The following is a 12,690-nucleotide window of genomic DNA, read 5'->3' on the forward strand; positions in this document are numbered from 1 at the left end:
TACAAATGACTTGAAGAAGCCACCAGTGTAACTAGGTGGGGACCGGTCCCTGTAAAGCTGCTCACATCACCATTGTCACCGACGGCCACAGGAACTTGGCAATGAGACTGGGAAGCTTTTTCCTTTGCAGGATTTAAATTTTGCTTCTTTGTTTCCTCTAGGAATTAACCTACCCCAACTCTCTGCCCTTCTCCCGTCCAAGAGAAACCAGCAAAATGATAAAGAAGCTAACCTGCCATAGTCAGACTTCAGACTTTAAAGATTATTCTAAATCACCAGAAAATTAATTTCATTTTCTATTGGGAGTTTATACCAAGAGATTCTTCTAGATGTCACTGATCCTTTTGAAGAGCTTTTTCTATATTAGGACATCAGAATTGTTCAACTTTTCACTCTATGGACTGTTTTAAGAGTTTTTGGGTTTTTTTAATTGGGTGGTTTGCAACCCCTTTACAGCCTAGCCTCTGCCCATTTATTTCCAACCCCAACAGACACTGACAGGGTCCATGGAATTCTTCGGGAAATCCTCCAAGGACTCTTGTCAGCTGTGTTGGAGGCCAAAGCCAGCTTAGTGGGACTTCCGCGTTTCTCCCTAGTCTTATCCCCTTTGGATGACAGCAGAAACTTCATGAACCAGCCCTTTCTCAGAGCCAGTGATGTGAGTGTATCAGAACGCCAGTCGGCACCAGCCCTGATCCACAGACCTCGGAATGATGCCCCTGTTTCTTTGTTGCAGGTGGTTTTGGTAAGGCAGAGCCCTCTGCTGAATCCACACACCTTGGAACCGTACCTCCTGTTCCTTTGTTGTGGGTGGTTTTGGTAAGGGAGAGCCCTCTGCTGAGAATGTAGTATTGTTTTTCTCCTCTCCCTCCTGCTTTCTTTTTGGAGCTTCTTTGGGTCAAAGACATAAGAAGTTGCTTCAGATATCTGATACTGTGAATGTTTGAACATATCCGTGGCCTTCACCTCTCCAGCTACCCTCTTACCTCATCAGAAGCAGTGGCTCAGCTAAGTGCTCCCCCAGCTCCCATCTCAGGAGACCAAATCTCACAGAAAAATAGGCACTTTGGGCCAAAAGCTCTAATGGAACATTTTTAGTGGTGATTTGGGGAAGGAAAGTTAATGAGGTTTTTAAAATAAGGTTTTCTAGTTTTGAGAGTGTACACTTCACACAGGGGAATGGGGTTACTTCTGTCATCCCTGGGCCTTTCTTTCATCCCAAATGACAAGGAATGTGGCTCAGAGAAGAGGTTGTGGGTTTTCCTTTTTTGACCTTTCTTCTCTCAACAGGAACCTGCCTGAGGACACCCTTCTAGAGCAAGGAATTGGCTTTTAGGAGCCATCCTCCCCACAAGACACCACATGGCAAAGGGTACAAGCCCCAGCCCTGCTCATTCCCACTCACCAGCTGAGGTCTGTCAGGTTTTGAAGGCTTGATTCTGTGGTGGGTTTGGGGCTTAGTTTTTCTTTTTTTGGTTTTGATTTTTGAAAATAAAGATAATACCCTAATTCCTGGTAAGGATTTGGGGCATAGTTTTTTTGTTTTTTTTTTTTTTTTTTGAGATGGAGTTTTGCTCTTGTTGCCCAGGCTGGAGTGCTGTGGCACAATCTTGGCTCACTGCACCCTCCACCTCCCAGGTTCAAGTAATTCTCCTGCTTCAGCCTCCCAAGTAGCTGGGATGATAAGTGCACACCACCATGCCCGGCTAATTTTTGTATTTTTAGTAGAAATGGGGTTTCACCATGTTAGCCAGGCTGGTCTCAAACTCTGGACCTCAGGTGATCCACCCACCTTGGCCTCCCAAAGTGCTGGGATTATAGGTATGAACTACCACACCGGCCGATTTGGGGCATTTTTATTCAACAGAACTTTTCTAACCTTTCAACTGCTTCCCACAAATACATTGGCCTGGAGGCTTCTTAGAATCCCAGTTCCAGGCTAGAAGTGAACTTCCTAAAATAGACAGTGGGTATTGGGCAGCAGTCACTGGGATTCAAGGGCAGTGAGCAAGATAAATGTCTAAAGCTGATTCTCCCAACATCGTCCAAAGTCTCCACTGCCTGAGTTTTGTTTTGGCTGGTTTGAACTCATTTTGGGTGTGTGCATTTTTCTTTTGGTACCCATGTGAGACATGAACAACAGGAGGAAGGGAAAGAGCCCAGGTGGGATGTGGGACAGGCTTGGGGGAAAGAGCTTGTCCTATCTCAGGAACAGACTTACAGGCTGTGGGCAGAGGGTCTGAAAGGTGGGGCTTTGGGGTAGTGCCCAAGCCTGGCCATATTGCCAGGAGTGGTGACAAGTGAGAAATGCAGCTTACATCAAACAAACACGTGGTGCATAGCCACTGCCTGACAGCCAGATGGCCTGTAGAAAGAGCTACCAGGGCTCCCAGACTTGTGGAACAAAGAGGATGGGGAAAAGGCAGAGGGGCACTGAGTGTCCCTTTAAAAACTAACACACTGAATATTCTGTGCGATCCAGAACAGTGTGGCAGCTTTCACAGCACAGGACCATTCATCAGGGGCCTAAACGTTTCCCTCAACTCTGTCACCAACTCACTTCTCTCGGCTTCCTTGTCTGTAAATTGGATGAGAAGAGCTCTAATGCCTTTCAGGCTCTAAGAAGCCATAGATTTGGACAAGCCCAGCAAGATGGGTGTCCTTCCAGGCCTCGTCCCCTTTCCTCCATCTCTGGCAACAGTTCTTAGGGTTTGGCAATTGTTTGGATTTTTTTTCTTCCTGCAGTTGTGTGTATGTGTTTGTGTGAAGAAAAACAGACTCTGTCCAGGTAGAAATGGTGAAGAGGGGGAAGAGAATTACATTTCCAGGGTCAGAAACTTGGCAACAGTTTTCCTGAAGTGACTCAGACACACCACAGTAACAACTCTTGCTGCAATTTTATTTTCATTTGAGAAATAAAGATTTCCTCCAAGCCACATGAGGACTCTGGCACCCACCCACAAAGCAAGACCTGTATTTATAAGCCTAGGGCTCAGGGAGCCTAACTGCGGGACCTGTCAGGGCACCGTGACCTATCCCCCTCCCCCAGGCCCATCAGTGTGTGTTGGGGGGATGCTTGGCAGCTGGGGGTGAGGAGACAACAGACCCCGGGAAATGGAGCCAGAGCTGTGGCCTAAATGATGCCCTTTGATGCTCACGGGAAATTTCTGCCCAGGATCTTAGCCCCAGGCTGGTTGTTTCTACAAATCTCTCTCAAATGTATTATTTTGGTGACAAAAATGAAGGAGCTTTGTAAATTTTTTAAAAATTATGAATCATATCAAGTAGTTGTTTACATTTCTTGAAAAAATAAGAACTCTGGCAGCAGAATCAGATTGGCAGAATCCTTAGACTACACAGGCAATAATCAAGTCTGCTGTTTTGGCCTTTTGTAGTAGGAGAAGTGGTTGTAGTGTTTAGATATGTGTTTGGTCTTGCTTCTTGTATTGCATTTTTTTCAATAAACAACAACAAAAAGAACTGACTCTGAGGATTGATCCACTTTTAAATTTCTCTTCTACCAGCAACTTGGGAAAAATTAAATATGGGTGGGGGAGACCTAAACTCAAGCCATTTTCTAAAGTAAGTTACCCACATTGACCAAAATGCAGCTTCAACATTGGGTAAAGGGATTTCTGAGAACTGGCCAATGCCTTTTGCCAGCTGCAGTGAGATGCTGCAGCATAGGCCACGATGAAGGAGAGAAGGGGCTTCTCAGACTTGTCTGCGGAAGGGCCCAGACCTCGGTATGAAGGCATTGGCAGTCGTGTAGCTCTAGAGGGATATACCCCAGATGGCTGAGGGAAGAAAGGGATTGAGGTGGTAGGAGTTCAAGCCTCAGTCCCCGTCCCAGATGGCAGTGGAGAGTCTCACCCCATGGTCCATCTTCCCAGAGGCCCCACTCCATCACCAGTGCCGCCTTGGAGGGAGCCTGCCCCAGCCTGCAACATCCCACCCTACCTCCCAGTCTTAGGGGCCCTTGCCCACTACTTTCTTGAGTTTGCCAAGACAGCGGGTACATCTCCCAGTCACCTTGGCCTGGACCTCCAGCCCCCTTAGGGCTAAGGCCACTTACAGAGGCTGAAGAAATTCCTGAGGCGAGTCCTCCACACTCCACAGTGAAACACACCCTCTCGAGCTCACTGAGCCCTGGTGCAGCTGGCATTTCTCTGCCCACATGCAGGTCAGGATGCCCTTCACAGCTGCTGTGGTCAGAGCATCCATCCCTAACCTGGGATGTGACTGAAACATCTGTTAGACGTTGGGACTCCTGATCCTCTGGTCCTATTAGCATGTCCATGCTGCAGCCTCAGAGCAGGCTGTTTTCCCCCCTCTTCAGACCCGGGCCCCCAAGTCCCCTCCTCCTCCCAATTTGGCATAGCCCCCAAGACTGAGGCGGTCCAGCCGTGGCCAGCTTCGGTGAGCACAGTCCCGAGCTGCTGGGGCCCCAAGGAGGAGCTCCCCAAGGCCCAGATCCAGAGACTTGGAATGTTCAATGCAGGAGCCAGAGGGCTGCACGGTGATGATCACATGGCCAGTCTGCGTCCGTGGACCCCAGGGTGGGGGCAGCCCAGGGCCCTTCAGCGGGTAGCTGTTGAGCAGGGCAGGTAACCCCAAGCGAGGATTAGCAGGCTCTGAACGCAGACTCCGCACTGACGGGACGGGTGAAGTACCCCGATGCGGGGACGGGTCCCAGATTTCTGGCTCTGCGCAGCCTACGGCTCGGGGAGTCCTAGGGCCAGGGCTGGGAAGGAGGGCGCAGTCCCAGCCAGGGCCGTCGGGGGGCCGGAGCGCCTGGGCCCGCAGCACCCCCTGGCGGAGCCGTCGCGTCTCCAAGTCTCGGTTCTCATACAGCAGCGTGTTGGCGCAGATGAACACGAACAGGCCGACACCCATGATCACCGGCCCGAGGAGCCGCAGTCGCTCGTGCGGGCCGTGAGCCCGGCCCCCGCCGCGACCCTCGCGTCGCAGCTCGCTCAGCTGAGGCGAGCTGGTATTGACGGCCCTGGACCCCAGGGCCCCGGCCCGGTGCGGCCAGTAGCCGGCCACTGCGATGCCCATACCCACCAGTACCACGAGCGCCCCCAGCGCCGCGAACGCCCCCGACGGCGAGCGCAGCCGCAGCCGCGCCCGCACCCGCAGAGGCTCCGGCGGGGAGCGCGGACGCCGGCGGCGGCCCAGGCGGCGGCCCAGACGAGAGACGCGGCCCTCGGGGCTCCTCCGCACCTCCCCGCATTCTTCGGGGCTCCCAGCTGTCATCTCGCCGTCGTCTGGGCGCTCTGCAGAGAGAAGATGGGAGGCAAGGACTGGACCGACGGGCCTCTAGCTTCAGGGTGCCAGGTTCGGGGCGCAAATCCAGGAGGGAAGCTCCGGCCGCCCAGCCCAGGCCGCTTGGAGATCCCTGGCGGCCACCCCCGGAATTTCCCGGGCGGCGAGGCGGGGAGCCGCCCCCGCTCGGGTTTTCCGCAGCGGAGCTCCGAGCCAGGGACGCGCGGCAGAAGCCGGAGTTGGCCCGGCCCGCGGGCGGAGAGGAGGGAGGAGGGCGCAGGATGCACCCTGGCGCATCCCGGGCTGAGAGTCTCCTGCCGCCTGTGTCCGGTTCGCAAGCCCGCAGGTCTTGGGCCTTGGGAAACGTGCGGCCCCCAGCAGCCGCGTCTCCAGGGTAAGTACTTCCCGGGCTCGACCCCACCCCCGCACGTGGCTGCACCGTAGCAAAGGGGGCGGGGGCGCTCGGGCCTCCCAGGTCCGCAGGGGTCGCTTGCCGGGCCCCACCTCCCCCCTCCTGCGCTTTACATACCGCAGCGCGGGAGGAGGGGGCGTCACCGGTTCCAGCCTCTCCCTGCCCGCCCCCTCCTTCCAGACCTCCTCCGCCGGCACCGAAGCTGCAGCTGGAGCTACTTGAGCTAGACACCGGGAAGACCGCTCTGACCAAGACCAGCCAGCCAGAGAGGCGGCGCCGACTTCGCCCAAGATTTCCATCAAGTCCACGCATGAGAGGCCTCTCCCTCCCTCAGCGGCCGGGCTGGGGCCACGGCAGGAGGCGGGGGTGCCGGTGCCGGGCACTGGGCCCCCCGGGACGGATGCCCTCCCGGCTCCCCCGTCGGCCTGGGCAAGGCTGTTCCCAGGTTGCGGCGTTTCCAATTCGGGCTCCTCCGGATGAATCATCCCCCTTTCCCGCCGCCTGGCCTCCTTTCCCGCCTCCTCCGCCCGAGGCCTCCGTGGCCCGTGGCCCGGCCAGAGCAGCACCGCCCCTGCGCCTCGGGATCCGGGCCGCACAGCTTAAGCTCTCCGGATTGCTGGCCGCGCCCTGCCTGCGGCCTGTGGCCTGGATCCCGGCTCCAGCAGGAGTAGCCGAGCTGCGTGCGGTGTGGCCCCCACGAAAGGGAGGGCGAGGGAGAAGACGCGGCCCCCACCCAGGCGCCCCAGGCCGCAGGAGAGGAGGCTCAGGGCCTAGCTGTCCAGGGTCGTCCTCACTGCCCGCGTCCGCTTCCTAAAAAACCACCGCGCTGGAGCCCGTAGCCGAAACCTTGGGGAGGCAGCCTTGCTCCCCCACCCACGCCCCATCTGCACCCCGAAGCTCAAAGCAGGACACCCATCCCTGCCTCCGACCGGAGCGCTCAAGGCCGGGGCCTAGCAGGGAGCCGCCACTCTCCCGCGTCCAAAGCCTGGTTTCACAGATTGCAACTACGGCCCAGGGAGGCCAGGGAGCCTGCCCGACCCCGCACTAGGCGGGTACTCTGCCAGGTCCGACGCCGGGCTCCGGGGCCCCAGCCCTAGGACAGCCACGGGGAGTGTCCGGGAGGAAGCGAGGCCCATCCCCTCCTTGTCCCTGAGTTTGCAGCCCTTTCCCCAACCCGCAACCGGAGGAGCGATCACCGCTTCAAGCCAGAGCTGGCGCCCCCAGCCCCGGCTCCAGCAAGGTCACCCGGAGACCCCACGCGTCGCTGCCGCGAGGGAGGCGAAAACAAGCAGAGTGGGGACATGGGGACACGCTCAGAGACCCCGCGCCGTGGAGGGAGTGGGCCGACGCTGGGGACACCAGGGAGGCGGAAACGGGGACACAGGGCACAACCCGACGGAAGCTGCTGAGGCCGAGTACCCAGGACTCCAGGGTCCCGCCACCGCCCGCGTCCACACTCCCGCCTAGGAGAACTGGAGGGCCGCGCTCCCGCCCCCAGGGGCCCTGACCGAGGGAGGAACCAAACGAAAAGTTGGGAAAAGTGGAGTGCGGACCCCTGGACCCCAGCTCGGCTCACCTGGTGCCGCAGCGCCGCGCGGGTCTGGGTCCCAATCCGCGCGCCAAGGCTCCCGAGCCCCCCGCGTCTCCACTGCCCGGCCCCCGCCCCAGCCCCGCCCCGGCCCCGCCTCCAGCCCCCGGGACCGTCCGACCCGCGCCGTGCCTGGCCCCACTGGCGGCAGCTCAGGTCGGAGATTCGCAGGTAGGCGCCGTGTGCGCGCCTGGTGACTCCGGTTACCCGGGGCCCGAGTCCTGCCATCCCCACTCTCCCACCCACAGCTTACATCGGTCGCAAAGGCCCAGAAGGGCGCCCCCTTCCTGCATGGGGAAACTGAGACCCGGGACCCAGGAGCTGCGACACCCGCACGTCCTCCCCCGCCTCCCAGAGCCCCTCATCCCAGGCTCCCGGGGAGCTTCCCGGAGGAGGCGGCCCGCGTCCCTGCTCTGCCCCGGCCCTGCAGCCCTTCCTGTCGCTGAACCTCGCGGACTTCATCTGTGCAATGGGCACCACGGCGTCAGCCTCGCAAGATGCGGAGAGGCAAGAGCCAGACGCCAAGGGCCAGCCCGGGGCGACTCCGCGAGCCCCCAGCGAAAGCAGTGCCCGGGGAGGGGCGGGCCTCGTAGCTTAACGGACCGGACGGGATGCGGAGGTGCCGCCGGGTACCCCTAAGAACAGGCACCCCTTCGCCAGTGGGGAAGCGGGTTTGTTCCCAATAACGGGGAGGGTACTGAGAGCTGCGACCCCGCCGACGGGCCCGAAGAGGGCAGCCGGTCCTTCGCGCCCTCCCGCCCCTGGAGGCAGGAATGCAGAGCCGGGGAGCCAGGGCGGCCGGCGGTCGGCCCAGTTTCCATGATGCGCGGGGAGGGCTCGGGGGAGGCGGCGGCCGATTTCCAGGTTCAGCGGTCAGGCCGGGCCCCCCGGGAGGAATTTCCGGCCTAGGATTGATTAAGGCCCGCCCCTCCCCCCGGCCGTGGAGACCCCCGGCGCGCGGCCTGGGGGAGGGGCGCTAATGAGACCCGGCTGCGCGCCGCGGGCGGGGAGGGGACCCGAGGAAGGGGTGGGCCGAGGCCACCCCCGACGCGGGGCGGAGCCGGGTCCCGGAGCCGAACGGCCAGGCCAGACCTTGAACCGGAGCTCCCTCCCTCTGTGTCGGCGGAGACTGGGTGTGCATCAGCGCCCCCGGGACCCCCTCTCCCAGCTCTTGGGAGCCAAGCCTCCTTGAGAGCCCCCTCGGGGGGTCGGTGAGGTCACGGGCGGACCAGAGGGGCCACAGTGGGGAAGACTCAGCCTCGGCTCCCGGTCTTCATCCCTGCGAGTCCGGGTGCGAGAGCGAAGCCAGGGCCTCCTTCCTGCCTCCCCAGTCCGACTGGAGTCTCCTGAGGTCTCTGCCCGCTCCACGGAGGCCCCCCTCCAGCTCTTTTGCCTGGGACCCCTGCCACCATCGACCCTCCCCTTCCTCCACTCCCCGAACACTGACCCCACCGCGGTCGCACCTCCGCCTTCCACCCCTGGGCTCCCTCAATCCCACCCCACGCCTGCCCCTCCCGGCCCACTGCTCTTCCTGCAACAAACCCGGCTTCTGGTCCGACTCCCTGGGCCCCTCGATCATCCCCTGCCTCCAGCTCTGTGAAAGGCCCTTTGTCCACCCAAGCACGGGTCAGACTTGGCCCCTTCCTCTCCCCTTCTCATCCCACCCACAGAGCTTTTGGGGCTCTGCTCTTTTCATCTGGGGCCAGCCACCTTCTCCCTTTCCCGTGGCCACTGTGCTGCTCCGGCGTCCAGGCTCCTCCTGGAGCCCATGGTCGCCTGCCTCCCCGTGTCCCAGTGCGCTGCACAGGCAGCAAGGTTTCCACTCTGAATCTGAGCCTGCCACTCCCTGCTTAAAACCATCAGTGACTCCCCAAATCGAGGTTGAAATCTCTTTTTGTCTCCACAAACTGGCTCTGGGCCTCTTACACTCCCTCGGGGCTTGGTTGGTCCTTGCTTCCTGGCAGAAACACTTACCCCCGGTCGTGCCCTTGCCGCCTTCTACGCATCCTTCAGACCCTGGGCCTTCCTCCAGCCCTCAGACCAGGTCAGTACCCGCTCTCCTGCTCCGTTATACATCCTCCGGACACCAGCAGCTTCCCTGTACACCTGCAAACTGAAACCACTGGGAGTGGAGTCTGTTTCCTGTCTGTGTCCCCACTGGCCATGACTCTGAGGGGCAGGACTGGGTCTGTCTTGCTCATCCCTGGAGCCCTGTGCCCAGCACAGTGTCTGCCCACAGCTGGCCATCCCCATTAGAGGAGGGTGTGCAGGCCTGTGTCTCCTCCATCCCGAAACCCTGATCTCCACGCCAGGTGCCCTGGCCCAGACAGCAGGAGAGAAAGGACTCCTCTCTGTCTCAGACTCCCCATTTGTACAAAGGAAGAAATAATACCTACCCCGCGGTGTTGTTTTGAAGGTTAAGTAAGAGTTCACATGTGGCCAGGTGTGGTGGCTCACACTTGTAATCCCAGCACTTTGAGAGGCTGAGGAGGGAGGATCACTTGAGCCTAGGAGTTCAAGACCAGCCAGGGCAACATAACAAGACCCTGTCTCTACAAAAAATTTAAAAATTAGCCAGGCACCATGGCACATGCCTATAGTCCCAGCTACTCGGGAGACTGAGGCAGGAGGATCTCTTGACCCCAGAAGTTTGAGGCTACAGCGAACCATGATTGCAAAGCCTGGGTGACAGAGTGAGATCCTGTTTCAAAAATGGTTTTTTTTTTTTTTTTTTTGAGACGGAGTCTCGCTCTGTCACCCGGGCTGGAGTGCAGTGGCCGGATCTCAGCTCACTGTAAGCTCCACCTCCACCTTCATGCCACTCTCCTGCCTCAGCCTCCTGAGTAGCTGGGACTACAGGCGCCCGCCACCTCGCCCAGCTAGTTTTTTGTATTTTTTAGTAGAGACGGGGTTTCACCGTGTTAGCCAGGATGGTCTCGATCTCCTGATCTCGTGATCCGCCTGTCTCGGCCTCCCAAAGTGCTGGGATTACAGGCATGAGCCACCGCGCCCGGCTCAAAAATGTTTTAAAGGGGCAGAGTGTGGTGGCTCATGCCTGTAATCCCAGCACTTTGGGAGGCCGAGATGGGAGGATGACTTGAGGTCAGGAGTTCAAGACCAGCCTGGCCAAATGGTGAAACCTCATCTCTACTAAAAATACAAAAATTAGCTGGGTGTGGTGGTGGGTCCCTGTAATTCCAGCTACTCGGGAGGCTGAGGCAGGAGAATCACTTGAACCCAGGAGATGGAGGTTGTAGTTAGCCAAGATGGCACCACTGCACTCCAGCCTGGGTGACAGAGTCTACTTTGTCTAAAAAGGAAAAACAAAAGCTTGTATAATAGGAAGATGACCAAATAAGGAAACAAATGAGTTCTTCAAAGGAGATTTATTGTCCAGGAAAGGATTCTATGGACCCTGAAAGGATTTGGAGAAGAGGTATATAAGCTTGATCCCAGGAGGCGGAGGTTGCAGTGAGCCGAGATGGCACCACTGTACTCCAGCCTGGGTGACAGAGTGAGACTCGGTCTCAAAAAAAAAATTTTAAAAAGGGTTCACATGTTGAGTGCCTGGCACAAAGTGGGTTCCAGCAAACACCTGTCCCTCTTCTGACCATGACGTTTCAGGTACAGAGGGCAGTGTCTGGGGGTGGGTAGAAACCTTCCCTGGGGTCACTGGGGTGACAGAGGAGGGAAGGGCTCCCTTTCCCAGATGTCCTGTTTGATTCTCTTGAGAGCTCCAGGAGGTCAGTGCTACGCCCAGTTCACATATGTGGCTGGGAAGAGGCAAAGCAGCCCGCCCACAGGCACGGCCAGGCTGATCAGTGCCCACTTATGTTGGAGGGACCTTCCCCAGGGCTGCTTGGTTAGGCCCTGTGAATGTGCAGCTGTGTGGGCAGCTAGTGGCCTCAATATTGGGACACTGATTGCTCCCAGGAGGCTAGGAGCCTTCCTGAATCTGCCCTGGCATCTGTGCGACCTGGACTCCACTTCTGAATTTGGAGGGGCCTGGATGAGATGCCCCCTAGGGACCAGGGGGTGAACATTTCTCCCCTAACCTTCTCTGTGGAAGCAGGAAACCTGATTCAGTGACCCCAAGACCCCTGCCAACCTGAGGCTCCATGTCCTCTCCAAAAGCCACCTCATAGAGGGAATGGCTATTGCCTCCTGCATGTCCGCCCTCCCCGGGCCACGGCACAGTGGGGCCTGCAAATTCATTTTCTCCCATCCCCACTTTAGGAACATCCCATCTGGGCTGCCTGGGCTCCAGTCTCTGGATGGCTGGGAGGACTCAGAGGACACAGCCTGCTGCTAGGGTGGTCTCTGACACTGTGCCTTACGGCTCCTATCCAGAGACACCACAGCCTCAACTAAGAATTTGGAGCCCAGCTTCAAAGGGGAGAGCATAGTCTGGGGCGTGGTGTCGCTGTTGCTGCTGAGTCGTCTGCTGGGTGCTGGGCAAGTCCCAGCCCTTCTCGCCACCCCTGCGTCTGTCATGAGCCCTTCGTAGGTACGACTGGCGTGCAGAGTCAGGGAGAGATGATTGGAAAGTAGAATCCAGATTCCCGGTCTCAATGCCCCATTATATAAAGGCTGAATCAATACCCAGAGAGGGGCAATGACTTGCCCAGGGTGACCTAGCTAAGGAATGGTGGAGTTGGACTTTAAGCCCCATGGTCACAAAGTCCTATTTGGGACTCAGGATCTTAGAGGGCAAAGGTCCCGAAATGTGAACCCCAAATCCATCTCCTCCCACTGCATGAAAGCTCTGACCTGGGTGAATCTGGGCTCCTTACGAATGTCTGTGGGCTCCTGCAGAAGTGTGAGCAAGAATGAGCTCCCCATCTCCATGGCTCTCTGTAGCCCAGAGAAGACACAGAGGCAGAGTCTGGGTAAAGCTGGGAAGGTCAAGGAGATGAGACCCTCCTGTGATGCCAGCCTCCTGCCTGAGTCCTTTGGCAGAGGGATAACAGTAGGAACAGCACCATCTCTCCGAGCTGCCCCTGGCTACCAGGACCTTTGTACCCATCACTTAAGAGTGCAAGACAATCCTGTGAACCTGGCACAGCACTCACCTGTAGCACACATGTGGAAACAGCTTCACCAGGTTGGGCCCTGCCTGTGGCCACACAGCTGGTCAGTGGCGGAGCCAGGGTCAGAAGTAGGTGTGGTGGGGTGTTTGTTGTTGTTTTGTTTTGTTTTGGGTTTTTTTGAAATGGAGTCTCACTCTGTCACCCAGGCTGGAGTGCAGTGGCGCGATCTCAGCTCACTGCAACCTCCACCTCCCGGGTTCAAGCGATTCTCCTGTCACAGCCTCCTGAGTAGCTCGGATTACAGGCACGTGCCACCACACCCGGCTCATTTTTTGTATTTTTACTAAAGACGGGGTTTCACCATGTTGGCCAGCTGGTCTTGAACTCCTGAC

The 12,690-nt window shown here is 58.0% G+C and overlaps 2 protein-coding genes across 18 annotated transcripts in view; one reads left to right on the forward strand and one right to left on the reverse strand.

Moving 5' to 3' along the window:
- The window catches only part of EPB41 (erythrocyte membrane protein band 4.1), a 231,912-nt gene extending 228,432 nt beyond the window's left edge, over window positions 1–3,480 (forward strand). For all 16 annotated transcript variants that reach the window (XM_010380323.2, XM_030913695.1, XM_010380317.2 and 13 more), the window contains one exon: window positions 162–3,480. The gene's annotated coding sequence lies outside the window, so the exon portion shown is untranslated. The remainder of the gene's footprint in view (window positions 1–161) is intronic.
- TMEM200B (transmembrane protein 200B) lies at window positions 2,879–7,324 on the reverse strand. Of its 2 annotated transcripts, none has more exons than XM_010380328.2 (2): window positions 5,798–5,935; window positions 2,879–5,279 (listed from the first exon to the last, which is right to left on the reverse strand). In XM_010380328.2, exon 2 carries the CDS (start codon window positions 5,257–5,259, stop codon window positions 4,336–4,338), a length of 924 nt encoding a protein of 307 aa, XP_010378630.1. In that variant the 5' UTR covers window positions 5,260–5,279; window positions 5,798–5,935; the 3' UTR covers window positions 2,879–4,335. The 2 variants fall into 2 exon arrangements, with proteins under 2 accessions (XP_010378630.1, XP_030769559.1); XM_030913699.1 differs by lacking the exon at window positions 5,798–5,935 and adding an exon at window positions 7,257–7,324 and having other exon boundaries at window positions 2,882–5,279.
- Between the last annotated feature and the right edge of the window lie 5,366 nt (window positions 7,325–12,690).

The sequence above is a fragment of the Rhinopithecus roxellana genome, chromosome 12, assembly GCF_007565055.1.
Source record: "Rhinopithecus roxellana isolate Shanxi Qingling chromosome 12, ASM756505v1, whole genome shotgun sequence".
NCBI lineage: Eukaryota > Metazoa > Chordata > Mammalia > Primates > Cercopithecidae > Rhinopithecus > Rhinopithecus roxellana.

Coding starts and splice junctions, on each gene's coding strand:
- TMEM200B (XM_010380328.2), bottom strand. CDS start 5,259: ATGACAGCTGGGAGCCCCGAAGAATGCGGGGAGGTGCGGAGGAGCCCC.